Source organism: Gopherus flavomarginatus, chromosome 3 (assembly GCF_025201925.1).
Source record: "Gopherus flavomarginatus isolate rGopFla2 chromosome 3, rGopFla2.mat.asm, whole genome shotgun sequence".
In the NCBI taxonomy this organism is placed as follows: domain Eukaryota; kingdom Metazoa; phylum Chordata; order Testudines; family Testudinidae; genus Gopherus; species Gopherus flavomarginatus.
Window position 1 is genome coordinate 272,639,857 of NC_066619.1, and position 24,413 is coordinate 272,664,269.

At 44.1% G+C, this 24,413-nt stretch overlaps 1 protein-coding gene across 2 annotated transcripts in view; it reads right to left on the minus strand.

Annotated features, from left to right (window-relative positions):
* Positions 1–8,872: 8,872 nt before the first annotated feature.
* The window catches only part of LOC127048168 (charged multivesicular body protein 3), a 55,077-nt gene continuing 39,536 nt past the window's right edge, over positions 8,873–24,413 (minus strand). For both annotated transcript variants that reach the window (XM_050947629.1, XM_050947628.1), the window contains 5 exons: positions 23,497–23,557; positions 15,218–15,397; positions 11,860–11,981; positions 10,831–10,945; positions 8,873–9,387 (listed from right to left, as the gene is read on the minus strand). In XM_050947629.1, coding sequence (XP_050803586.1) covers positions 9,248–9,387; positions 10,831–10,945; positions 11,860–11,981; positions 15,218–15,397; positions 23,497–23,557 — 618 coding nt within the window. In that variant the 3' untranslated portion in view covers positions 8,873–9,247. The remainder of the gene's footprint in view (positions 9,388–10,830; positions 10,946–11,859; positions 11,982–15,217; positions 15,398–23,496; positions 23,558–24,413) is intronic.

A 24,413-nucleotide genomic window follows, 5' to 3' on the forward strand; every position in this document is an offset into this window, starting at 1 on the left:
TAGGCAACTGGAAATTAAATTGCATTTAATAGCACTCTTACAAACTTGATTCACTGAAGTTTAATTTAACTACTCTTAAATTCTTATTCCAATACTGTTACGGTAGTCTCTGCATTAGAATGAGATCTGAACTCTCTAGCCCACACTCGATCACGTCAAAGTGCTTTTCAAGGCTGTATTTAAAAGAGCAGGCAGCCTCATGAGGTATGTCCATACAGCAAAGAACCCCACAGGTGGACCCGGACTGCAGGGCTGGTTCATTGCTGTGTAGAGTTTTGGGCTTGGGCGGGAGCTCAGGCTTTGGGCCCCTACTACCAATTGCTTGATCCCTCTTCTTCCATGCAACCCTTGAGCTACTCAACCTTACTGTTCATAATGCTTTTCTACTAAGGTTCTCACTACTTTGTCCAATAATTGCTTTCCCTCTCCTCATTTTTAACCCTGCATCTTCTGCCAACAGGTTTCTTTTGGTGGTAGGAAAAAATATGGCACTAATACCTGTTGTCACCCTGATCTGTCTCTATACTGGATCCCTTTTCCCAACCTGTTTTGAGCTCAGATTGTAAACTCTTTGGAATATAAACTATACATGTACAGCTCTTAACATTTTTTTTTCTTCAAGTGTTTGTCAGTGCATATATATTCCAGTCTTGATGCACCTGTACCCTGAGGTGATCATGAAATGACAGATCTGAACCTATTGAAAGGGAGGAGTGAGAGCAACAGACTATGAAAATGGACTTTATAAAAGATGATTTTAACAAACAAACTGGTGGTATTTTTTCTTGCCTTGTGACCTTAGGGAAAAAGGAGGGCAAGAGAACTGTCAGTTTCTCAGAGATAAGAACCTGAGAATGGCCATACTGGGTCAGACCAAAGGTCTGTCTAGCGACAGTGGCCAATGCCAGGTGCCCCAGAGGAAGTGAACCTAACAGGTAATGATCAAGTGATCTCTCTCTCCTGCCATCTGTCTCCACCCTCTGACAGACAGAGACTAGGGACACCATTCCTTACCCATCCTGGCTAATAGCCATTAATGGACTTAACCTCCATGAATTTATCCAGTTCTCTTTTAAACGCTGTTAGTCCTAGCCTTCACAACCTCCTCAGGCAAGGAGTATCACAAGTTGACTGTGTGCTGTGTGAAGAAGAACTTCCTTTTATTTGTTTGGTGGCCCCTAGTTCTTGTATTATGTGAACAAGTAAATAACTTTCTTATTTACTTTCTCCACATCACTCATGATTTTATATACCTCTATCATGTCCCCCTTTAGTCTCCTCTTTTCCAAGCTGAAGAGTCCTAGCCTCTTTAATCTCGCCTCATATGGGACCCATTTCAAACCCCTAATCATTTTAGCTGCCCTTCTCTGAACCTTTTCTAATGCCAGTATTTTCTAATGTTGGACACAACGGTAAATTAGCCTCCTGCAAAGGAAAGGTAATGGCCTCTTACTGTTCTTCCTGTGGCTCCATCAGGAACTTTTTAATCACCAGAAAATCAAACACAAATTCTACAGAAAATGGAAACATGGATAAATTAGGTCTGAATGAGTACCAAAATATTGCACAAGCAGCTAGAGACAAACTCAAACTTAGTCTTGTACAGCTCTAATGTATTTGTTTTTGTTTGGGTTTTTTCGGTGGTGTTAGAACTAACACTGACTGTTTTGCTCAAAATCAGCCCCAGCCAATGAGATTGAACAAAGTGGACCTGGAGGGAGCAATTTTCTTGGACTTGCCTGTAGTCTAGCCAATTGTTTAAGTATGGGAAGATAGGAATTCCCAGCCTCTTGAGAGAGGCTGCCACTACTGTGTCATGCAGTTAATAAACAGCCCGAAGATGAGAACTATATATTGATGATACTGACCTGCCCCTATGAATCTGAAACTTCCTGTAGCTCAGGAAAATTGCCACACAAAAATAGCATCCTGAAGATCAAGAGCAGCAAACCAGTCATGTTCATGTTTGTGTGTGGGGGGGAGAATTGTAGCTAATGTTGTTAGAGTGGTGGTCCCTGTTGTTTTCTGCTGAACGCATGTGGCTGGAGCTTTTTCAAAGTAGTATTGCTCAGTGGTCTGCGCATGTGCCTTTGTATTACCTCAGGGTTCATGGTTAGGGTTTTATTTCATTGTACTTTGGTAACTCCTAGTAATGTTTTGGTTTTTTTCTGTTTTTTTTTTTTTTAAATAACTAAGGATTTGTGACCCCCCACCTCAGTTTTCCCTGCCAACCAATCTTTTCCCCCTGCTGAACTCCCAGATCAGGGTAGTGGATTATTCCAAAGGTGCCAGGATTCAAAGTTTGTGCTTTCTACCCTTGCTCATTTTTCATCAATGACTAACAAACACCTACGCTGTTTGTACTGTTTGGGGGAAGCCCACATCATCTCTTGGTGCAGTATCTGCCTCTCCTTCCCTGCTCATACAAGGGAAGGCCAAAGTCAGATCTTGGATAGGGAACCCCTCCTGTACGTTGGCCTGAGCGCTCCCCCTACTATGGAGTCTGCATCCATATCCACCGGTACCAGTGCTATGGACCATGAAAGCATTGACATAACCATGGCAGTAAATCCAAGAGGGATGCTGCACGGTCCACTAGTTCAGGCCACAGAGGAGCTACACACTCCAAAGTGCACAGGAGTGATAGGCCATACCGCTTGCCAGATCTGCTGGTCCTGGTGCCAAATCTATGTACCCCTCCTGCCTTGGGTCTGCCAGATTCCCATGACCTGACAGTCCCAAGACAGGTGTTTTTACTGGTTCTGGTCCTATCAAAAGACTGGATATCATTGTCTCGGGGGAAAATTGGAAGTGCTCCCAGCCCTTATTAACTGTTTACCCTGAAAGGAGTGAGGTCTCCTTATGTTCCAGTGCACTCACGTTTTCAGAGGGCTCCATATCCTGCTTTGCATCTATCTCCTGCTGGCTATACCTCTCAACGCATCCTGTTCCAACTGCTCTGTCGGCACTGCCATTCACCCAAGACTCCAACTCCTCGATCCAAGGACCCGGACGTTCAGCACAGTCCACCTCTTCCATTTCAGAAACACAACTACAAGGCCTCCATGGCAATTTCCTCCTTTGCCTTCCGCAAGAAGCTGGTATCTGGCTCCTGCTGCTGCTGGATGAACCAGGTTGGCCATATTGGAGTTCATAGCTCCAATATTTGCCTTCAGAACAGTCTCCTTTGGCTAAATCAATGACTCTTCAGACTCAGATTCTAGAGCAACCTTACAATTCTTGGGCATATATCCACTGGCACTAGAGAGAAATTGTATTGCCTACTGCCAGTCTAATGCTACAGAACTCACTTCTGCCACCAATGGGCCTACAAACCTTAGAATCATAGAAGGTCAGGGTTGAAAGGGACCTCAGGAGGTCTAGTCTAACCCCCTGCTCAAAGCAGGACCAGACCCCTAAATGGCCCCCTCAAGGATGGACCTTACAATGCTGGGTTTAGCAGGCCAGTGCTCAAACCACTGAGCTATCCCTCCCCCCATAACCTTCTTAGAAGTGCCCTAAAAGAGACAGAGCCCAGCTACCCGTTTTGGCAGTGCAACCCTCTGCACAACACTAGCAAAAACAGTTTTGAGTGAGCCTAGAGGTCAACCATTTCATACATCAGCATTCCTGCCTTCCAGGGTTGTCTGAAACTCTAGCAACTTGGAGAGCTATAACAGACAAGTGGGTTAGCACAGCTACACCACAGATTTTGTTGACACCTCCATATCTCCTGCCCTGACGGCTGCCACCTCCCCCTGAGATTCCTTTCACAACAGTATTCTTACCCTAGAGATGGACTTCCTCCTACAGAGAGGTGCAATGGAGTGAGTCCCTGCAGCCTTTCTGGGCACAGGGTTCTATTCCAACTATTTCCTGGTACCCAAGAAGAAAGGAGGATGGTGACCAATCTTGGATCTCTGACACCTCAACTGTTCAATTTGCCTACCCTTCCTCCCCAACCTCCGCCCCCCCCCCCCCAAAAAAAAAGCATGTGGTTTATGGCTCTTGACATGCAAGACTTCTACTTCCATGTTGATGTACATCTGACCTGAGGTTCAGAAGGTTGCTGAGGTTCAAAGTGGTCAGTGACACTTCCAATTCAGGATTCTTCCATTTGGACTTACCACTGTCTGAGTTTTTACAAAGATTTTTCTCTGTGGTAGCGGCTCACCTATTGCATCAGGGAATCCTATACCTGGATGACTGACTAGTGGCAGCACAGTCCAGGAGGAAACTTGAGCATCGACATCCCAGCTGCTGCTTCTCTCCTCCCTAAGAGTGAGCATCAGTGTTGAAAAAATCAACTTTGCTCCCTACTCAGTCTTTGGAATTCATAGAAGCATGCATTGATTTGACCTACGCAAAAGCCTATCTACCACAGGACTTATTCCAGAACCTACTGGACCAAATAGCCCCGATAACCTCCAACCCTTTGGCATGAACATATGTCACATCCTTCACTCGCCTGCACCTTTGCAGCAATAGCTGTAGACAGCAAAGTCTGTTCCCCTTGCACCAATCAATGGACCATCACACTCAGTGTTTCTCTGGAGGTCATCTCTTCTCTTCAATAGTGGATAGACAATGCAAATCTGCTCCAGGGTGCCCTTCCCATCTTAATTCTCAGAACGGACAGGCCACTTTCAGGCTGGGGTGATCACATTGGCGATCACAGGACAAAGCAGCCGAACTACGCAAGAGGCCAGCAGGCAGAAACATTCTCAAACTTCAGGCAGCCTGCTACATGTTCTTACCAGCTATCCACTATCGCCACATTCTCATGTCAGGCAAGACCAACAACATCTCTCATTTGGCATAACAGTCCTGGGTTCTCCCATCTTCATTGCACCCTCCTTCTCTATGTACTGCTTGTCAAATCACCCTCAGTGGAATACACTAGGGACCATCACTCAAAAAAGAGGTTGTTTACCTGTAACTAGAAGTTCTTTAATAGGCAGGGTCCTTATCTGTATTCTAATCCTACCCTCCTTCCCCTCTGCTGCAGCTCTGCAATGGCCTAGGAACTGGAGATGCAGATAATGGGCCCTGCCCTTTTATCACCTTGCGCGAAACGCAATACAACAGTGCATGCATGGACCGCTGAGCAATACTACTTTGAAAAGCTCTGCATGTATGTGCATAACTCCTCTGTGGAATACAAATAGGGACCGCACCTCCACTTACAGGTCATTAACCTCCCTTACCACCATATGAAAGCTGATATCTGATGTTGTTGAGGCCTCAAAGGTACAGAATGGGTCTGAGCCTGCCTGTGGATTTGGATTGGCAAGTACTGAGAATAGAATCTTCTGTAACTTTTGAAGAAGAGACTGTAGAACTGCTGAAAGAGCAGTGACTTGCAAGAGGGGTCCCTGAAATGTGATGGGGTAGAGATAGGTCTGAAGGGGGAATGGGCAGGAATTAGATGGTATGCGATCCCACAGTGCTTAAGTTATACTTGTCCAAGACTATTGCTTCCCAAGCACTAGACGTGGGAGATCCTGTCTCCAAATGGAGGAGATATGACTGGGAAGGTCACAACTATGATGCTGTCAAATTGGCTGCTTGCCCAAAGCTGACAAAGGCATGGCTGGGTGGTTGAAATTGGACCAGAAGGCAGCTGCCTTTGTGACATGTCTTCCTGGAGAAGACCTGTTCTCTAACTGGATACTTTGACTGCTGGGAATGGTGCTGGTATTATTGACCTCCATAATGACCACCCCCTCAAGGCAACAGAGGTGTATGTGCACCACCACCACGTATAGCAGCCATACAATCCTGTGTCAGAGAGGCTCCAGCTATCCTCCTTTGTTTAAAATGAAATTAAAGTAAGGGTGGGGATTGGTGAGGGAGAGATTTGTATTTAAGCTAGAGGGGAAGAGTGTACATTGTAGCTTATCAGGAACTTTAACAACAATTCATACATAGGGAATACGGAGAGGAAACACAAGGAGCAGGGTGAAACAGGGGAGGCCACCAGATTCATACTGAGAAAGTAGAGCAATTGTCTAGTTATCTTAGGTGCCTGTATACAAATGCAAGAAGCCTGGGAAACAAGCAGGAAGAACTGGAAGTCCTGGCAGAGTCAAGGAACTATGATGTGACTGGAACACCACAGACTTGGTAGTGTAAGTCATATGACTGGAGCACTGTCAGGGATGGGTATAAACTGTTCAGGAAGGACAGGCAAGGGAGAAAAGGTGGAGGACTTAAATACAGTATAAGAGAGCAGTATGATTGCTCAGAGTTCCAGTATGAAACTGGAGAAAAGCCTGTTGGAAGTCTTTGGGTTAAGTTTAGAGGTGAGAGCAACAAAGATGATGTCATGCTGGGCATCTGCTATAGACCACAAGGTGGAGGTAGAATGAGGCTCTCTTCAGACAACTAACAAGTTTCCAGATCACAAGCCTTGGTTCTCATGGGGGACTTCAAGCACCCTGACATCTTCCACGAGAGCAATACAGCAGTGCACAGCTTAATAGAGAAACCTTTGCTGAGCTTAAACATAAAAAAGAAGCTTGCAAGAAGTGGAAACTTGGACAGATGACTAGGGAGAAGTACTAAAATATTGCTTGAGCATGCACAGAGGCAATCAGGAAGGCCAAAGCACAACTGGAGTTGCAGCTAGCAAGGGATGTGAAGGGTAATAAGAAGGGTTACTACCAGTATGTTAGTAACAAGGTGGTGGTTAAGGAAAGTGTGGGACCCTTACTGAATGGGGGAGGCAACCTAGTGACAGATGATGAAGTGGATAAAAGCTGAAGTACTCAATGCCTTTTCTACCTTGGTCTTCACAGACAAGGTCAGCTCCCAGACTGCTGCACTGGGCAGCACAGCATGGGGAGGTGGTGACCAGCCCTCTGTGGAGGAAGAAGTTGTTTGGGACTATTAAGAAAAGTTGGAGCAAAAGTCCATGTGGCTGGATGCGCTGCATCCGAGGTGCTAAAGGAGTAGGCGGATGTGATTGCAGAGCCATTGGCCATTATCTTTGAAAACTCATGGAAACCGAGGGAGGTCCTGGATGACTGGAAAAAGGCAAATATAGTGCCCATCTTTATAAAAGGGGAGAAGGAGCATCCAGGCAACTGCAGACCAGTCAGCCTCATCTCAGTCTCTGGAAAAATTATGGAGCAGGTCCTCAAGGAATCCATTTTGAAGCACTTGAAGGAGAGGATGGTGATCAGGAACAGTCAACATGGATTCACCAAAGGCAAGTCATGCCTGACCAACCTGCTTGCCTTCTATGATGAGATAACTGGCTCTGTAGAAAAGCTTTTGATATGGTCTCCCACAGTATACTTGCCAGCAAGTTAAAAGAATATGGATTGGATGAACAGACTGTAAGGTGGATACAAAGCTGGCTAGATCATCGGGCTCAATGGGTAGTGATCAATGGCTCGATGTCCAGTTGGCAGCCAGTATCAAGTGGAGTGCCCTAGGGGTCGATCCTGGGGCTGGTTTTGTTCAACATCTTCACTAATGATCTGGATGATGAGACAGATTGCACCCTCAGGAAGTTTGGATGACACTGAACTGGGGGGAGAGGGTAGGAACAGGGTCTAGAGTAACCTAGACAAATTGGAGGATTGGGCCAGAAGAAATCTGCATTTGTCCTTGTGGAACCTCAGAGTCCTGCACTTAGGATGGAAGAATCCCAGGCAGTGCTACAGGCTGGGGACCGACAGGCTAAGCAGCAGTTCTGCAGAAAAGGACCTGGGGATTACAGTGGAAGAGAAGCTGAATGAGAGTCTCTTGTTGCCAAGAAGGCTAATGGCACACTGGGCTGCATTAGTAGGAGCACTGCCAGCAGATCGAGGGAAGTAATTATTCTCCTCTATTCGGCACTGGTGAGGCCACATCTTAAGTATTGCATCCAGTTTTGGACCCCCACTACTGAAAGGATGTGGACAATGTAGAGAGAGTCCAGCAGAGGGCAATGAAAATGATTAGGGGGCTGGGGCAAATGACTTGGAAGAGGCAGCTGTGGAAACTGAGCTTATTTAGTCTGCAGAAGAGAGGATGAGGGGGGATTTGATAGCAGCTTTCAACTACCTGAAAGGGGGTTCCAAAGAGGATGGATCTAGACTGTTCTCGGTGGTGGCAGATGACAGAACAAGAAGCAATGGTCTCAAATTGCAGTGGGCAGGTCTAGATTGGATATTAGGAAAAATTATTTCACTAGCGGGGTGGTGAAGCACCAGAATGGGTTAGCTATGGAGGTGGTGGAATCGCCATCCCTAGAGGTTTTTAAGGCCTGGCTTGATAAAGCCCTGGCTGGGATGATTTAGTTGGGAATTGGTCTTCCTTTGGGCAGGGGGTTGGACTAGATGACCTCCTGAGGTCTCCTCTAACCCTACTTTTCTATGATTCTATGAATATATTTAGTACCCAACTCCTTAAAAATAAGCTTCCTTCACTTGTTTCTTGAACTCTCAGAGGTAGGCTTCATCCTCCTTTTATCAAGCACCAGTCTCACTTCTGAAGAAATACCCTGCTGTCCTGATAAAGGTTTTGCTAAAAACGGACAGTAGGAAAACACGCTTCAGTAACGTGTTAAAAATAGAACAGCTACAGCCTAAAGCAAAGGACTGTTACAGCTGTAGTCAAATGTTCTTTACAGCTCAGTTTTCCCATTTGTGCACTAGAAGGGAAAATAGCTACTGTTGAAGGCTAGGTGGATTAGTCTGTGGTTGTAAAATGTTTTATCTTTGGATGGAAGGGGCTGCTAGAAATAGCTTTAAGAAAGAGAAAATAAACTAAATGCTTCAAAGCAGACTGACCACTGAACAAAACTTCCCTTTCCTCAGCATTGTTATCTGCTTGAATGCACACAAAGGTTAGACTAGATTCTTAAAAGAAGAGGCAAGTGTTAAACCATAAGTTTATTAAAATCCATTTGTAGTGTTTCAGGAAAATGTACAGACACTTAAATATTAAGGGGTTTTTTGGTAGCAGCTTAAGCCAATACAAGTGCTTTGTTAGAGGAAGAACATTTTTGCAAGATTGTATTTTCAGATATAAAACATTACACCCACCATTTCCCTATAGCCTACACTACCTGTGAAAGATTAACAGAAAAATGGCAAAAATAACCGTTATAGAACACAAGCCCCAGGAAAAATGTATATTACAGGAAGTATCTTCACAAACAAAGTTTTACATTTTACAGGAGGGACAGAACATTCCAGAGTGGGGAGAAAAAAAAACCAAAACCCAAACCGAGCTATACATGTGAACTTAATATCTAGCTACGGAGCGTAGCTAACCGTGACTGCATTGCTTCAATATCTTCTTCCTCTTCTTCATCAGCTATGCCAGCTGCCCCTATGGGTTCAGTTTCTGGTAGAGCATCTGTAACTTTGCTAGGTGCTTTACCCAATGCCCCTGCAAACAAGCAAGATAATGTCCATAAACGTTGTTGAATACAGACCACTGACTGATTAATAAAGGGACAAGTTCTCAGGTAGCTGCACATTGTAGAGATTTAAAGGTAACAGAACTCAGCTGCTGCTGTATGGTTGAGATGGACATTTAGAGAGAAGTGATTAGCTATCTAGGCAATAACTACTCATGCTCAATTCTTCCTAGTGGGTACCATGCAGTATTTTGCCTATTTTAAAGTGTCTAGAGCACTGTATTCTAACTCCAAGGGCCCTGAGGAAAGAGCAGGGGACTCATGCTGTGACACTAAAGGACCCTGCTCCCTGCACTCCTAGGGCCACAGGCAAAACAGCTTCAAAGTAGCTTGCCTTCGTGCTTTATTCCTCTGAGGCTCTTAACAGTTGTGAAGGGGAAGAGCTCCTTGTAACAGGGCAGCTTCACTTCTGTTCCCATGGTACTCAGCTCTGAGCGCATCTGTGGCCCAATCCATAAACCCAAATGCTGGAGAGCATTAGGCAGCTTTTGGCAAGTGAGCAGAGGGTTGAAGAGTATTTTTACAAAGGAAAAGGGGGGGGGGGACAAAAGAGAGGTGTGGGAACTGGGCACAAGGAGACATGGCAAAGTATGAGCCAGGGAACCTAATTCACCCATAGGGCCTGGCCAATAAGGAGGCTGGGACTTGAAGCTGCCCTATAGCCCTTCAGGTAATAGTCTACAGTCAGAGACTTCTGAATTAATATTTTATATTCAAAGCACTTTTACAAGTTGTCTCAGTTAATTAGGAGATTTTCCAATTATTCCGCCTAGATTTTACTTAAAGGGACAGAGTCAAGTAGTTCAGGGCCAATTGTTTTGGTGTTATTTAAACCACATAAGACCCAACACAGATTTTCGTTTTTTCAAAAATTGGAAAATAGGGGAAATAGTTAAACTAAAGTGTGTTTAGCCCAAACAGTGTAGCAGCCTGTGACCCTGACTAGATCAGAATCAAAAGCAACAGTCTCTATTGTTATTGTACAAGATGAGAGAAACACACAGTAACTAAACTGCATCAAGTATGGATGTATTTAAATTCTGGGTTAGGGGTACTAGTACCAAAGGAAAGTGACCTTTTAAAATAAAGGTGATAACCTGACACTGTCTCTACTGAATTCTGTGCATTCCTCCTATTTACATTTTTTGGAATCACCCTAACGAGTTCTTTCCTGCCTCAGTATTCACGATCATCAGCCACAGTACTTCGGCCCCATCTTGTGAAGTACTGAGCACTCCCTGCTGCCACTAAAGCTAAGGGCATTCAACGCTTTGCAGAACTGGGCCCCCAGATATATATAGAGGGTCAAATTCTGCAATAGGAATCAATGAGTTTTGCCATTTAATCCATTGGGAACAGGACCATGTTCTTAGCCCTCATAATACATATCTGTAACAGACTCATGCACTCACCAGCTGTAATCTCAAACAGGATTTTATCGATTTCCATCTCTGCTTCCTCTTCCATTTCCTCTTGGTCTTCCATATTTTCAAAAGTATCCTCCAACATTTCTTCTATGATACCAGCCTATAGCAAAATAGAAGGTAACAGATCCCATTTCTAGACTTACATAGAGCCACCAAGGAGCACAGCACTCTCAGAAAAGTATACTCAGCTCCTTCAATTTCATAATAGTCCAGATTATGCCTGCCGCTATCATGCTCAAAGGACTCAGCCTTGCTTCCAATAATAGGCTATCTACTACACACACCATTCTTACACGTTCCTGATAGTTCTGTCATTAGGTCAGCATGCAGTGGAGCTGGTTTAGCATGTGGGTTATTTTTTATAAAACAGACCCTTTGAATGTTTTCATAGCAACAAAAAGACAATTTATTGCATATTTGCTGTGAGGAAAGAATGACTGACAATTAAGAGTAGGATAACCCAAGAATTAAATGGCAGTGTTGTCTTACACCTTAGAGCAATATATCAAATTTATTGCCCTATATTTAATCAAATGCAACTACAACTGGTAACACAAATCTTTGAAAGGCCAGCCTGTCAGTCTCACACAGTTATGTTTGCCCAAATTATATTCTGTAATCAACTAAAAATGTTGGAAGATTTTTCTATAAATTCCATTGGAAACACTTTTTCTTAAATAAAAATAAATCCCCCTGCAGGGCTTGGAGCCCAAACATTTCAAAATTATGCTAGTACATATCACATGCGCACAGTAAAGTGGATTAGAAAGTTTAAGTAATCTAGAGTATTAACGCAAGAAAATTATTATTTAAAAGTGTGTTTTTAACTTGAGTATTCCTTTAATGGCAGCAGAGGAAGACTCTGGACCCTGTCTCTTGTCTGTGTAAATTGTAAGCTCTTCAAAGCAGGGACTGTTTTAGCATGCGTTTGCACAGTGCTGAACAATGGGACCCCATCTCACTTGGAATGTCTAGGCACTATTGTAATACACAATAATATATTTCAGAACTTACCTTCATCATTTCTTTGGACAATTCCCTCATCGTTGCTTGAATTTCAGGGATTTTTACTAGATTTTGCATGGCTTTCATGACCTCTGTGCTCTTCTGTAACGAACCTGCCACTCTGAGGACAGCTGCCAAGAGAAGGCATGGAAAGGCTTTAGAATGAAGCCAGCACAGGGGAACAAAACTGACGGAGAATCCTGCTTGTACAGATCATCATCATTTTGGAATCTAGGGAAGTGCATATAAGAAAAAAGATTGTCCATTTACTTAATCACCTTCTAAACTTAAAGTTGTCGGCTTTAGAAGACAGGAAAAATCTGACTTGCCCTGTTTCTGAAAGATTGAAGAGTTTTAGTGGAGATACTGCTCCAATGAACTGCAGTTGAGCCATTCAAACAGATCTAGATTCCACCCCACCCCCAGTTTGATTCAGAAAAGGAAATCTTCCTGTTTGCTCTTCGCAGGTGGGAATAAAACCTACGCAGAAAGTCTTACTGATGTTTTCATGCTGGTCAAGCGAGCAAGACTATGTATCCATGTATCTGATTATTCATGAAAATAGTACCCTAATGTGAAGCCACCTTCGTAGTCTGACATTTTGGGAGATTTAGAAACTCTCTCTCACTGGCAGGAAGTCATTTCACATCACTGGATGTGAAAGCCATTTAATATTGAATTAGATAACTGACAATTGCCCCTTTTTGAACAAGAAATAAAAACTGAATTAAAATACAGCCTACAGTGGGTTTCTACCAATATTTTTTCCAGTAGCTAATTAACAGTCCTGGGCAACATCCAAAGAGGTCTGGGAAGCTAATTATTAGAATGGTGCTTAAATGTTCCTTGAATGTCAAATCCTGAATAAGGCTAACGTTGAGAAATAACAGCATAGAGTTCCCATGTGTTAAATGGCACTCCTGAATTAAGGGGATGAACTGCACATGCTACTTTTCATTGCAACATTCCCAGCTTACAAGTGTTTTTAACATCAGGCCTGAATAATAAGGAGAAGGTACAGGAATACAAAAAAAATAAAATCTCAATTGTATTGATAGTCAAATTTTTTCAAGCCAGTTAGGAGTCTAATAAAAATACAAGCCGGAATCCCAAATTCCTGTCTGCCTCTGATAAAATAATGGCTCGAACATCACTATTATTACCGTGGTGGTATTGGTAGTAATGCTAAGTGAAAAACTGAAGGCAGTCTTCACTGTAAAGGAGGATTAAAATCCCTTTAGTGCATAGTTCATTGATTGAATTTAGTTCCCAGATTTACCATTACTATTGTTGAGATTAGTTTTCTAGGACCCTTTGTTGGGTAAAATAGTTGCTAAATTCTCCAGCGAATATAACTGTACTAAATCAATGAAGTTTGATGCTGAGGTCTCCTTGCAGCTAAGCCATCAGTGTCCCCACAAACTAAAAACTTCTTACACACACATCTATGATCATGGCATCCTGGACAACAGGCACTTTGGAAATCTCAGAATTAGAAACAAAAGTGATTCCCATTAACTAAGGCTACATTTTAATCATAGGTATTTTTATTAAAAAAGTTATGGACAGGTCACAGGCAGTAAACAAAAATAAATGGCCCATGACCTGTCCATGACTTTTACTATATACCCAACTAAAATTCATGGGGGCGCCACAGGTGCTGGCATAGCCTGGGGGGGCACTGTGGGCAGGGTGGGGGCACAGGCCAGGGAAGCACGGCAGATGCTTCAGGTTGGGTATTGGTGAGGCTGGGGCAGGCTTTCTACCCACCTCCTCGGAAGTGGCAACCCCAGCTCCTAGCTCCATGTGCTGCCTCCGCTCTGCCCCAAGCCCTGGTTCTGCAGCGCCCATTGGCTGGAAACCACTGCGGAGGCAGTGCCTGCGGGTGGAGGCAGCACATGGGACTAGGAGCTGAGGGAGGGGAGTTCCTGTCAGCCTTCTGGGGAGCTCCCCCCAGGGTAAGCACTGTCCCGCCCCACCCCCCAGCCCTGAGCCCCACACCCCCAAACTCCTGCTGTTGGGGGGCAAGAGGGCCAAGGCTGCCCCAGAAGCAGCTAGTGTGACTGGCCCAAGGGCTGCCTGAGCTGCTCCAGTGGCTTCCGAGCCAACTGCACCGGGCTGCTGCAGAAGTCACAGAAAGTCACGGAATCCATGACAAACACAGAGTCTTAATTATAACTATTTGCATGGACTATACAGCAAGAGCCAACAGCTGGATCAGTATCTGTCTTCGCTTACCATCTTCCAATCCTGCCTCCCCTCATTCTGCTGCCCAGCCAACTTGTTGGGGAGCCTCCTCCCCTTGCCCAGCTTTTCAGGCTAGCACCTCAGTTTTTTGGTGGCTGGCTGGTTGTTCTTTCTGGAAGCTGCTCACATACCCAGCCAGTCCTTGACCCCGCTTCTCTCTACACTTCTTCCAATGCATTTCTCCCCTCATCCCCAATGGACCGGATAAGTCACACTAGGTCTCCTCCTAGCAAACAGACTGTGGCTCCTGTTGTGGACTAAAGGTGGTTTGCCAGATGAAGAAGATGCCTCCACCGCAGAGCTATGAGCTCCCCCTCGTTTTGTTCTGTGTTTGTACGGTACAGGGTCCTGGTCCATGACTAGGTGCTACAATAATACAACTGCTTGCAAGTCTTCCCCCCCCGCCCATCCTTGGATCCCTTTGCTCCCTGCCGCTGTTAGGAGCTGCAGTGTGGTGAGTTATCAGTGACAGACTAGCCAGAAAGTGCATTTTAAAGGACAATTTCAATATGGACAACAAGGCTTGCACATGGTCATGGGGGGGGGGGCGGGAATTCTAAGAGTAGGGGAGCATGGAAGAAGGTCTCAGTAAGGGATTGTCAAATGCTTTGACAGATGGAAAATGGTGTAAGTGCTAAACAGGAAGCCACTGGGCAAATTGCTCCTCTTCTCTATCAAGCCCACCCTTGCTTTGATGCTTCCCGGTGCAGGACTCTGGCTTTAAAAACGCAGGAATTTGTGAGAGAAGACAGGGTGCTCTTACAAATGAAATACCCCTTCGATACACAGCCTGTCAAAACACAACCCACTCCAGTAACAGAATGTGATCAAGCTCTTCTTGTAATGCTAGAATCGTTCTTACAGGGGGCTGTGGAAGCAGCCAGCATTAGGAATATTCTCGCTATTTTAGAAATACTCAAAGAAAAACAAATACACAGCACAGCATGCGAGGAAAGACCTCTTGGAGCAGATGACTTAAGTATAAATACATCCTGCAGGCTTGGACTCATCCTAAACTTTGACAGAATTTTACTTCAGTTTTGAAATGTGCAGCTCAGGGCCAACCTCTACAGTTAATCTAAGAAACAGCTCTTGTATTTAGGCACAACGATGTTCTTACCAAGCTGGTTCTTCATCCCCATGAGCACAGAGTTCATGTGTGCTTTGGATGCATAGAGTTTGCTCACAGCCTTCCGAGAGCGGATCATCTCCTTTGCCAAAACCACACACACATCTTTTTGACCCTTTTTGGCAGCATCTTTTACCGACCGCTTTACCTTTTCTTCTTCTCTTTGGATATCTGGGTTACAAAGGACAAACAAGCGAGGACAAGTCATCAGAAATGGCTGGAGGCTAGGAGCAGAGATTCATTGCTTATTGGAGTGCATTTTCAAAAGCAACAGTTCATCACTAAAACTTTCCACTTCAATGGCTGGATTCATGCTTAAATGAAAGGCATTATTGAAGACTGAACGGGGTATTCTGGTTTGTGCATCACCAACAGATTAGTAACTAAAGTTCTAATAGCAAAATATCTATTTCTAGCATAGCACACCCAGTTCTATCACAGCATTACCTCCAAGGTTCCCAAGCACCCAGCTGAGATCAGCTCCTGTATGAAGCTAAACCCTGATGAGGGTGAAGTAATGCTGGCCAGAAGAGGGAAGCACTTTGAACCACTCATCTCCTCCATTACAACTGCCATCATCAAAGGCAGCCACATTCACATTGTCAGACTGGTTTACAGCAGTGGTTCTCAAAAACTTTTGTACTGGTGACCCCTTTCACACAGCAAGCCTCTGAGTCTGACCCCCCATATAAATTAAAAACATTATAACAAATGCTGGAAGTGAAGTGTGGTTTGGGGGTGGAGGCTGACTGCTCACAAACCCTCAGTAATAACCTTGCGACCCCCTGAGGGGTCATGACCCCCAGTTTGAGAATCCCTGGTTTACATTAGATTGCATTAGATGCTGCACTGCACTCACCTAGCCAGACAGTTGTGGTGGCAATGAATGCCCATTTCCATCTACAACTGGTCAGGGAACTACACTTTGTCCTATCGGACACAGATCCAACCATGAGGAGACACGTTTACAACCTCTAATCTTACCTATTGTAATTCCTTATACATATGAAGTCTGTGCCCTAAAGGAAGCTACACCTGTTGAGATGCCAACCTGGCTCATACTTTGAGAGATGCTTATGAAAAAGTTAGGGAGGATGCTTGGACCTCTTCCCCTCCTTCCCTCTGGAGAAACTGGGACCTCTTGTCCCTCCCCTCCAATGGCTGGATTCCGCTCACTCCTCTATTTGTTGACTCCCCATCCCCAAAGAGAAAGAAGGATCAGCCTTAGGAAAGGTGCCCTCCTATGCTGCCTAATGCCCTTATTTATTTTGGCCATTCCTGGCCTGGAACTCCTTGCTGAGATGATCCTCCTCCGCTACCTTCTCCTCCTGCCCTTCTAGCTTCACCTCCCCTGTAGACTGGGCAGTGAGGTCTGATAGGAGGCAAACCACAGCAGCTGTCAGTGGGGCTCAGGGTGGTGCTGGATTTACTGCCCAACCCACAGACTGCGCACGAACTGCCTCGAGTGGACCCTGGTGGAGAGCTCTAGTACCTAGAACATGTTGACAAAGTCCAGCATGGCCCACTTGGGGCAGTTAAAGTGCAACACGCAGCCTATGGCTTGGGCAGTGAATCCAGCAGCACCCCAACCCATTCAAAATCACCACATCTTGACCCTCATGGTGCAGTCCATGCACGTGTCATACTACAGTGGAGAAAAAAGCCCTCTATTCCCCCAACGCTACTTGCTGTGTTTGTTGGACCCCAATGGTGGTGAGTGACACACATTTTATTTATGTGACAGATACAAAATTAGTAGATTTAAACTTAACATAGTAATTTTGTAATTCTATGTACAAATTCACAAGGACTACTGAAAGTTACGAACGCTTTGCATGTCTGCATCTGGTTCAGAACACAGCAATTTGATTTCTCACTAAGGGTACGTCTACACTACCTGCCAGATCAGCGGGTAGCGATTGATCTATCGGGGACCGAATTATCATGTGTAGTGTAGACACGACAAATCGATCCCCGATTGCTCTCCTGTTGACTGCTGAACTCCAGCTTGGTGAGAGGCAGAAGCAAAGTCAACAGGGGAGCGGCGGCCATCGATCCCGCGCCGCAAGGACACGAGGTAACTGATTCTAAGTCGATCTAAGATGCATTGACTTCAGCTACGCTATTCTCGTAGCTGAAGTTGTATCTTAGATAGACCCCTCCCCCAGTGTAGACCAGGCCTTAGACAGGTCACTGGGAATACATCATCCTGATTCCCCAGTCCCTGCACTGGCTCCCTCTCAAACACCTAGAGGTCAAGGATGCTGTTCTGACTTTCAACAGCTTGCATGATATCAGCCCCCACTAACTACCTGACAGACACCTTTCTTGTGATAACCTCAGCTCCACACCACTGGAAAAGATAAAGCGGCCAAGAAAGAGGGGAAAAACAGTAGCCAAAGAAAATGGAAATTTCCTAGGAGCTGGACCAAGATTACGGAAATCACTGCCAGATGATATTGGAATGACTGCCAGCCTCATCACATTCAGAACTACATGCTAAATCCATCTCTCTGATATAGCTTTCCCACAGTAATGTTCTCAGTCACATTATCATTCACATTTAAATCCCTAAAATCTTGTTTGTTCCTGCCAACTGGGCTGGGAAATAAAGACTTGTGGAAGGTGTTCACACCCCATTATGATGGGTGATCTCACAAAAGTACAGATGATATAGATTCACTCTGCTCCTTCAGGAAGCAGAAATCTTTCATCTATTTAGACCCCACACATTTTGTAAATAAATGGCTCAACTTCCCAACAAGCTTTGCAAGTTATTTTAAAATCGAATTTATTTATTACCCAAAATCTTTAATCTTGCAGGTGGGATAATCACGTACTTTGTCAGACACAGTTCATTAAATAATTAAGCTTTGACTTGCTTCCCTGCCAGGTTTATATACTTTCACTGGCATTTAATGAACAAGGCTTAGAAGCAATTCATAATATTGCACCTGGTGCATTAACTTTTAAATGTAAAATGATACATTCAAAATGTAACCATTTGAAACAGCTGAACGGCCACTGTTGATGTCACTGATAAAGGGCTTCTCTAATAATATAACATTATTCTGAAAACATTCAGTAACATCAGTAGACTTAGGAACACCTGAATGGCCTAACTCAACCTTAGTTTAGTCTCCATCTTTACTCCCAGCATTTGAGGTAGGGTGACCAGATGTCCCAATGTTATCTGGACTTTGTTTTATATTTGCAGTTATATCTCCGCCCCCACCCCAAAAAAGAGAGTGTCCTGATTTTTCACAGTTGCTAATTTGACGTCCATGTACTAGATGTGAGGAAGAACATATATTGTACTGAATAGTGTCTGCACAAAATGAATTCCAGGCTTTTATGCTTTAAAGTTAAGGTGCTGTGCAATGCTCAGTTTGGAAAAGAAACTACTAAGGGGGGATATGATAGAGGTCTATAAAATCATGACTGGTGTGGAGAAAGTAAATAAGTGTTATTCACTCCTTCCCATAATATAAGAACTAGGGGTCACCAAATGAAATTAATAGACAGATTTAAAAACCAAACAAAAGTAAGTATTTTTTCACACAACGCACAGTCAACCTGTGGAACTCCTTGCCAGAGGATGTTGTGAAGGCCAAGATTGTAACAAGGTTAAAAAAAAAAAACTAGATAAGTTCATGGAGGATAGGTCCATCAATGGCTATTAGCCAGGACAGAAAGGAACGGTGTCCCTAGCCTCTGTTTGCCAGAAGTTGGGAATGGGCGACAGAGGGTGGATCACTTGATGATTACCTGTTCTGTTCATTCCCTCTGGGGCACCTGGCATTGGCCACTGTCAGTAGACAGGATACTGGGCGAGATGGACCTTTGGTCTGACCCAGTATGGCCATTCTTATGTTCTTATGCATAAGCTTCCTGAAATAACCAAGGCCCCTCCTTTTAGAAAAGGATTTTAAGTGAGTTTAAAATCTCTGCATTTTACTATCTTAAAGGGATAACGGTAGCTATGCACAGCAAAAAAAAAATTAAAGCACCTGAAAAATATTTTCAGGTAAGAGACATATGCACACAAAAGAATAAGGAGTTAAAAACTGGGCTGCTATTCTCCTGGTCCAGAAATAAAACTTCTATTGCAAAGAGGGATGGCCAAAAACTAGCTTGCAAGAAAAAGATGATAACACCATTTGAACCCATCCAGCGATATTACTGACAAGAGTTCAGTGAAATTGCCTTATAAAGAAAGCAAGCAGACTGTATGCAGTGATTTTTATTTTCAAAAGCTCACTGATTTACACAGCCAGAAATTTTACACCAGAATGGTTCAGAATTTGGCAGGTTTAAAAATAAATCCATCAAAATAGCGTTCTGTGTTCTGGCGCTCGCAAGACCAATATGAATTGGAGACATCAATGCAAATTCTCATGTGGGAGTTAACGAATCTTTTGGAGAACGACTCACCCAGAATAAGTGTCATTCAGCAGCAGATAACCTAAGAAATCTCTATCAGCCAGTCCACTGGGACAAAGAGCGCCCTTCCCTCCAAAAGACTATTTTCCTTTAGAAGAGTCTGGGTTAGTGGTGTTTTCTTCATTACCCACAAGAAACACCATATGCTTATAAGATGCTGAAACCATTTCTTCAGCACAACTAACTATGCACTTTACAGGCCATGGGAATAGTTAAAAATCCCTGCTCCAAAGAGTGTACAATACAATCAGTACAAATACCCTAAATGAAACAACAGTTCAGACATGAGAAAGTGCTAAGATCAATCCATTGTGCACAAAGCCTTCCTACACTGACCATTTAGAAGGCCTAAAGCCTCTATCAGTCTATATTTTTGTAAGGTAAGCTTTGTTTGACTACTTTGAGGACAGAGAATCCAGCTGTGTGACTATCAACTTTTGCAGGGAATGTAGGCTTATCTTGTGGTCAAAAGGTGGATTCTACTTTCAGCTCTGCGAAAGACAACATGCATGACTTTAGACAAGTAACTGTCCCTTTCCCTCAGTTTCCCATCTGTCAAGTGGAGACACATCCCTGCCTCATAGGGTGATGGAGAGGCTTGACTCAAAGTTTATAAAGTACTTAGCGGTCCTGGGATGGAAGACACTAAAGAAATGAGAAATATAGTTACTGCTGCAAGCTACTTGCTGGCTTTAAACATCCAAAACCATCCATTTGACCGGGACACTGTGATATTCCATACCTTGGGGGAGCATACTGTAACCCCCATAGTCCTCATTTTCATATAATCAGGATCTTACATATAAAGCATGCCTTGTAAAGTATCGGGGAAAGGTTATGGTCTGCTGAAAGTCATTTCTCTATCTGTATGTGTGTATCATTAATGCATATGAAGTTATCAGAATTGTGTTATATGTTGGTCACTAAAACATGCTATAAGTTGGGGAATCAACCAGATATTAGCTCCCCAGAGGCAACAGGAAGGAAAGTAATCAACACCCAAGCGGAGTGTCGAACCACCCATCATCCAGCAAGGGAGCTACAATGCAATGACTCACCTGCATGAGGCCACACCAGGGAATTGCTCAACCTTGCTTGGAGAGACTCAGCAATGCCCTCTAGACATGCCTGGACTTGTGCTCCCCAAGCACATGGACTGAGGGTATAAAACAGAGTGGACACATATTGGGCCCTTCTCCTGCCACCGTTGCTGCAAGCAACTAAGACACACTGAGAAGAAGACAAGACTCCAACAGAGGAGATTGGCCGAGGTTTAAGGAACAAATCTGTATATTAAGGCCTGCAATATCCAGTGGGGTGAGAAAAGCTGCTTAATCTAGATGTTGCCCAGTCTAATATGGTTGGGCATTTAGATTGTGTGCTTATATTTTATTTTATTTTGGTAGCCATTCTTTTTGCCTCTCTTAATATCACTTAAGAGCTACCTTTTATAATCAATAAATGTTTAATTGTTTACCTTTACCAGTGAGTTTGTATGAAGTGTGGGGCAGATTTGCTCAGGTTGGCAGAGGCTGGTGTATGTCCACTCTCCATTGTGGAAGTGGCAAACCAACTAATAAATTGGGCAGTGCAAGATGGTATATTCCTGGGGTACAGTGCTAGGAGCTGGGGAGATTTGGCTGGTGCCTTTCTCTGTGTGATTGATGAGTGTCTCTGGGGGCATTCATGTAGTCTAGCTGGATGTGGTGCTAAGTGATCACAGCTCCTGAAGGTGTTGCTGCTGGTCACTAGCAAGACATTGTGAAAGACAGCCCAGGCTGGGGAGAGTTCAGGGGGCACAGTCCCAAGCTGCACCCCAAGGGGATCCTGTCATAGGCACATTCTGCTCAATGGCTAATAATAAACTGAATGGTTTCATTGCAGTCTGACATACTCCAATTTTTCTAGATTGAGCATAATCATTATATGTGCACTTTATTATAGGATATGCATTACTGTGATCTGGCAATTGACTATTTTTGGAATGCGTTGCTTCACAAGGGATCAAAGGCTATGATGAGAAAGCATGGAGTTCCACAGAAGTCTTTGGAGGATGGTACCACCTGCCAGTCTCCAGTAAACCAAACTCAGTACATTGGTCCCTCTTCTATGACCCAGTGGCTCGGTGACAGTGCTGCGCATGGTACCGCACTATGGCTCTGTTAAAGGGCACGGTGTTGTGCCTCTCAAGAACAGGGGGTTCAAGCCATCAGAGATGAAAGATTCTATGTGGTGCAAAACATTCTATTGCTCCCAAAATCCATTCTAGAAATCAGAATGAACACATTGTTTATTTGAACACAAGCATTTGAAACAACATTCAGCGATACAGCAATTGTCACAGTAACAAGTTCATATTTCCAGCGATACAGCAATTGTCACAGTAACAAGTTCATATTTCCATCAGAATTCATATGTTCTACAGACAGATTGTCCAAATTGCCATACTTCTATAGCACCATCCACAGGGAGTTCAAAACAGTTTACAAATTTAATTGGTCTCAACAGCCCTAAAGGATGCACAGACACTAACCCATTTTAAAGAGGAGGACAGACAGGTTAAGCTAGGGCTTAAAAATGCAGCAAACACCTAACAGTCAGAGACTAAATACAAAAGGTCCTCCTGGAACTTGTTCACAGAGCAAAACCCTGGTGAGAAGTCTACCCCCTCACCCAATCCTAGCTGCTGGGAATGTGGGAAGAAGGGGATGTAGCAGAAAAATCTACTAATAGTATGGTGTAAGGTCAAACTCCTCCCATCCTTTCTGTAAAAAAAAACAAACAAACAAAAAAAAACCCCATACAGGAGTCAATCCTGTACCCACAGAAATTGAAGTCCAAACTCCCATTAACAGAAGTCAAACTTCACCTCTTATATCCAGTTTTCCTGTTTGTCACTTTCCCAGATATACCTCCCTTTACCTATCTGACATGTTAGTTATACTTTTTTGCATAATCCCTGGAAGTCGGTGCACATCGTAACCTCTTACAACTAAACTGTAACTTACGTTGCTGGTTAATTTGACCTAATGGGCACTTTCCAAAATTTTACAAGAGTCTTACGACCTTAAATGCCTAAACCATTTTAGAAAATGGGATTTTGGAGATTAATTCACATAGAGAATGTATGGGACTTGGGTACTTTTGAAAATTTTACCTCAAGAGACTTCTATGGGAGTTTCATGCTTACAAAAGATATAAATCCCTAGGACTATACTGTTCTTTTCATACAGTCACAATTCTGCACCTCTAAAATGCAGCGTAAACTCATTATTCTGTGGCTCCATACACTACACAGGTCTCTGGCTGCTCTAACAATCTGCCCCCACCTCTTTCAGGCAAGGGCATTTTTTCCCTCCACTGATGGTAATTCACAATAAGAGCTCTTAGGTCTTGCTCAATATTATCCCATCTTCTCCTTGGTCAGCCATGAAGTTGCTACCCTAAGGATGCCCTTTCCACAGACTCTTAGTCGATCCATCTTCCATAGGGTGACCAGAAAGGAAATGTGAAAAATTGGGACAGGGAATTGGTGGGGGGCGGGGAGAAGGACGGACAATAGGAGCCTGTATAAGAAAAAGACCCGAACATTGGGACTATCCCTATAAAATCGGGAGATCTGTTCACCCAGTCTTCCACCATCCTACCTACATGCCCTGTCCACTGAAGTCCTTGGGATTTCACTACATTTATTACAGTTGGCTCTCCACAGACTTTCTGCAATTCCCTATTAAGAAGTTACCTAAAATTTCATTTTTTTCTTTTGTATTTTGATATAGCATATATACACAAAGAGGAAGTCTGAGAAAATGTGAAAAAACACAAACCTCTGATCTGTCTATCAATTACTCTCATTTCTTTTCTCATCTTCAGCGACCATTCATTGACCTAAAAATAAAGACAGGAAAAAGAGAAAGCATAAAAGATACCATAACTAAAATGGACTTGTATACAATATATTCCCAGTTGTCCAAATTCCCTTCATCCAAAATTCCTACTTATCTGAATCCATAGTACATCCTCTCTCTGCAAACAGCATCCACCTCCCAGGGAATGGCAGGGTTCAAGGAAGCCAATTTGCAACAATGCTTCTAATTCATGCTACACCAGTGCAACAACGTATTCACTCAAACTACGATTAAGGCTACGTTTTAGTCACGGGTATTTTTAGTAAAAGTCATGGACAGGTCGTGGGCAGTAAACAAAAATTCACAGCCCATGACCTGTCCATGACTTTTACTATATACCCCTAACTAAAATTTGGGCAGGGGACCATGGGTGCTCTGGGAGGGGCGGTCTGGGGGCACCATGGGTGCTGGGGGAGGTGGCCTCAGCAGTGGAGAGGCTACGGGGGTCTGCACACTGCTCCCATCAAAACGCTGGTTGCGCAGCTCCCACTGGCCGGGAACCGCAGCCAATGGGAGGTGCGGGGCCTACAGGTGTGGACAGCAAGCAGCGCCTCCTGGCCCCTCCGTCTAGTTGCTGCAGGGCCTTGCCAGTGGGACCTGGGGAGCTCCCCCCACCCCGAGGTAAGCACCCTCCCCATACCTTCCAACCCTCTAGCCCTGAGCCCCCTCCCACACACCCAAACTGCTGTTGCTGGCCCACGGGCAGCCCAACTCGGGCAGCCTGTAAGCCAGCACCAGCCACTGCAGAAGTCACAGAATCCTTGACTTCTGTGACCTCCATGACAGACTCGCAGCCTTAATTATGGTCCCATGGCTGCAACATTGTGTCAGTTCAA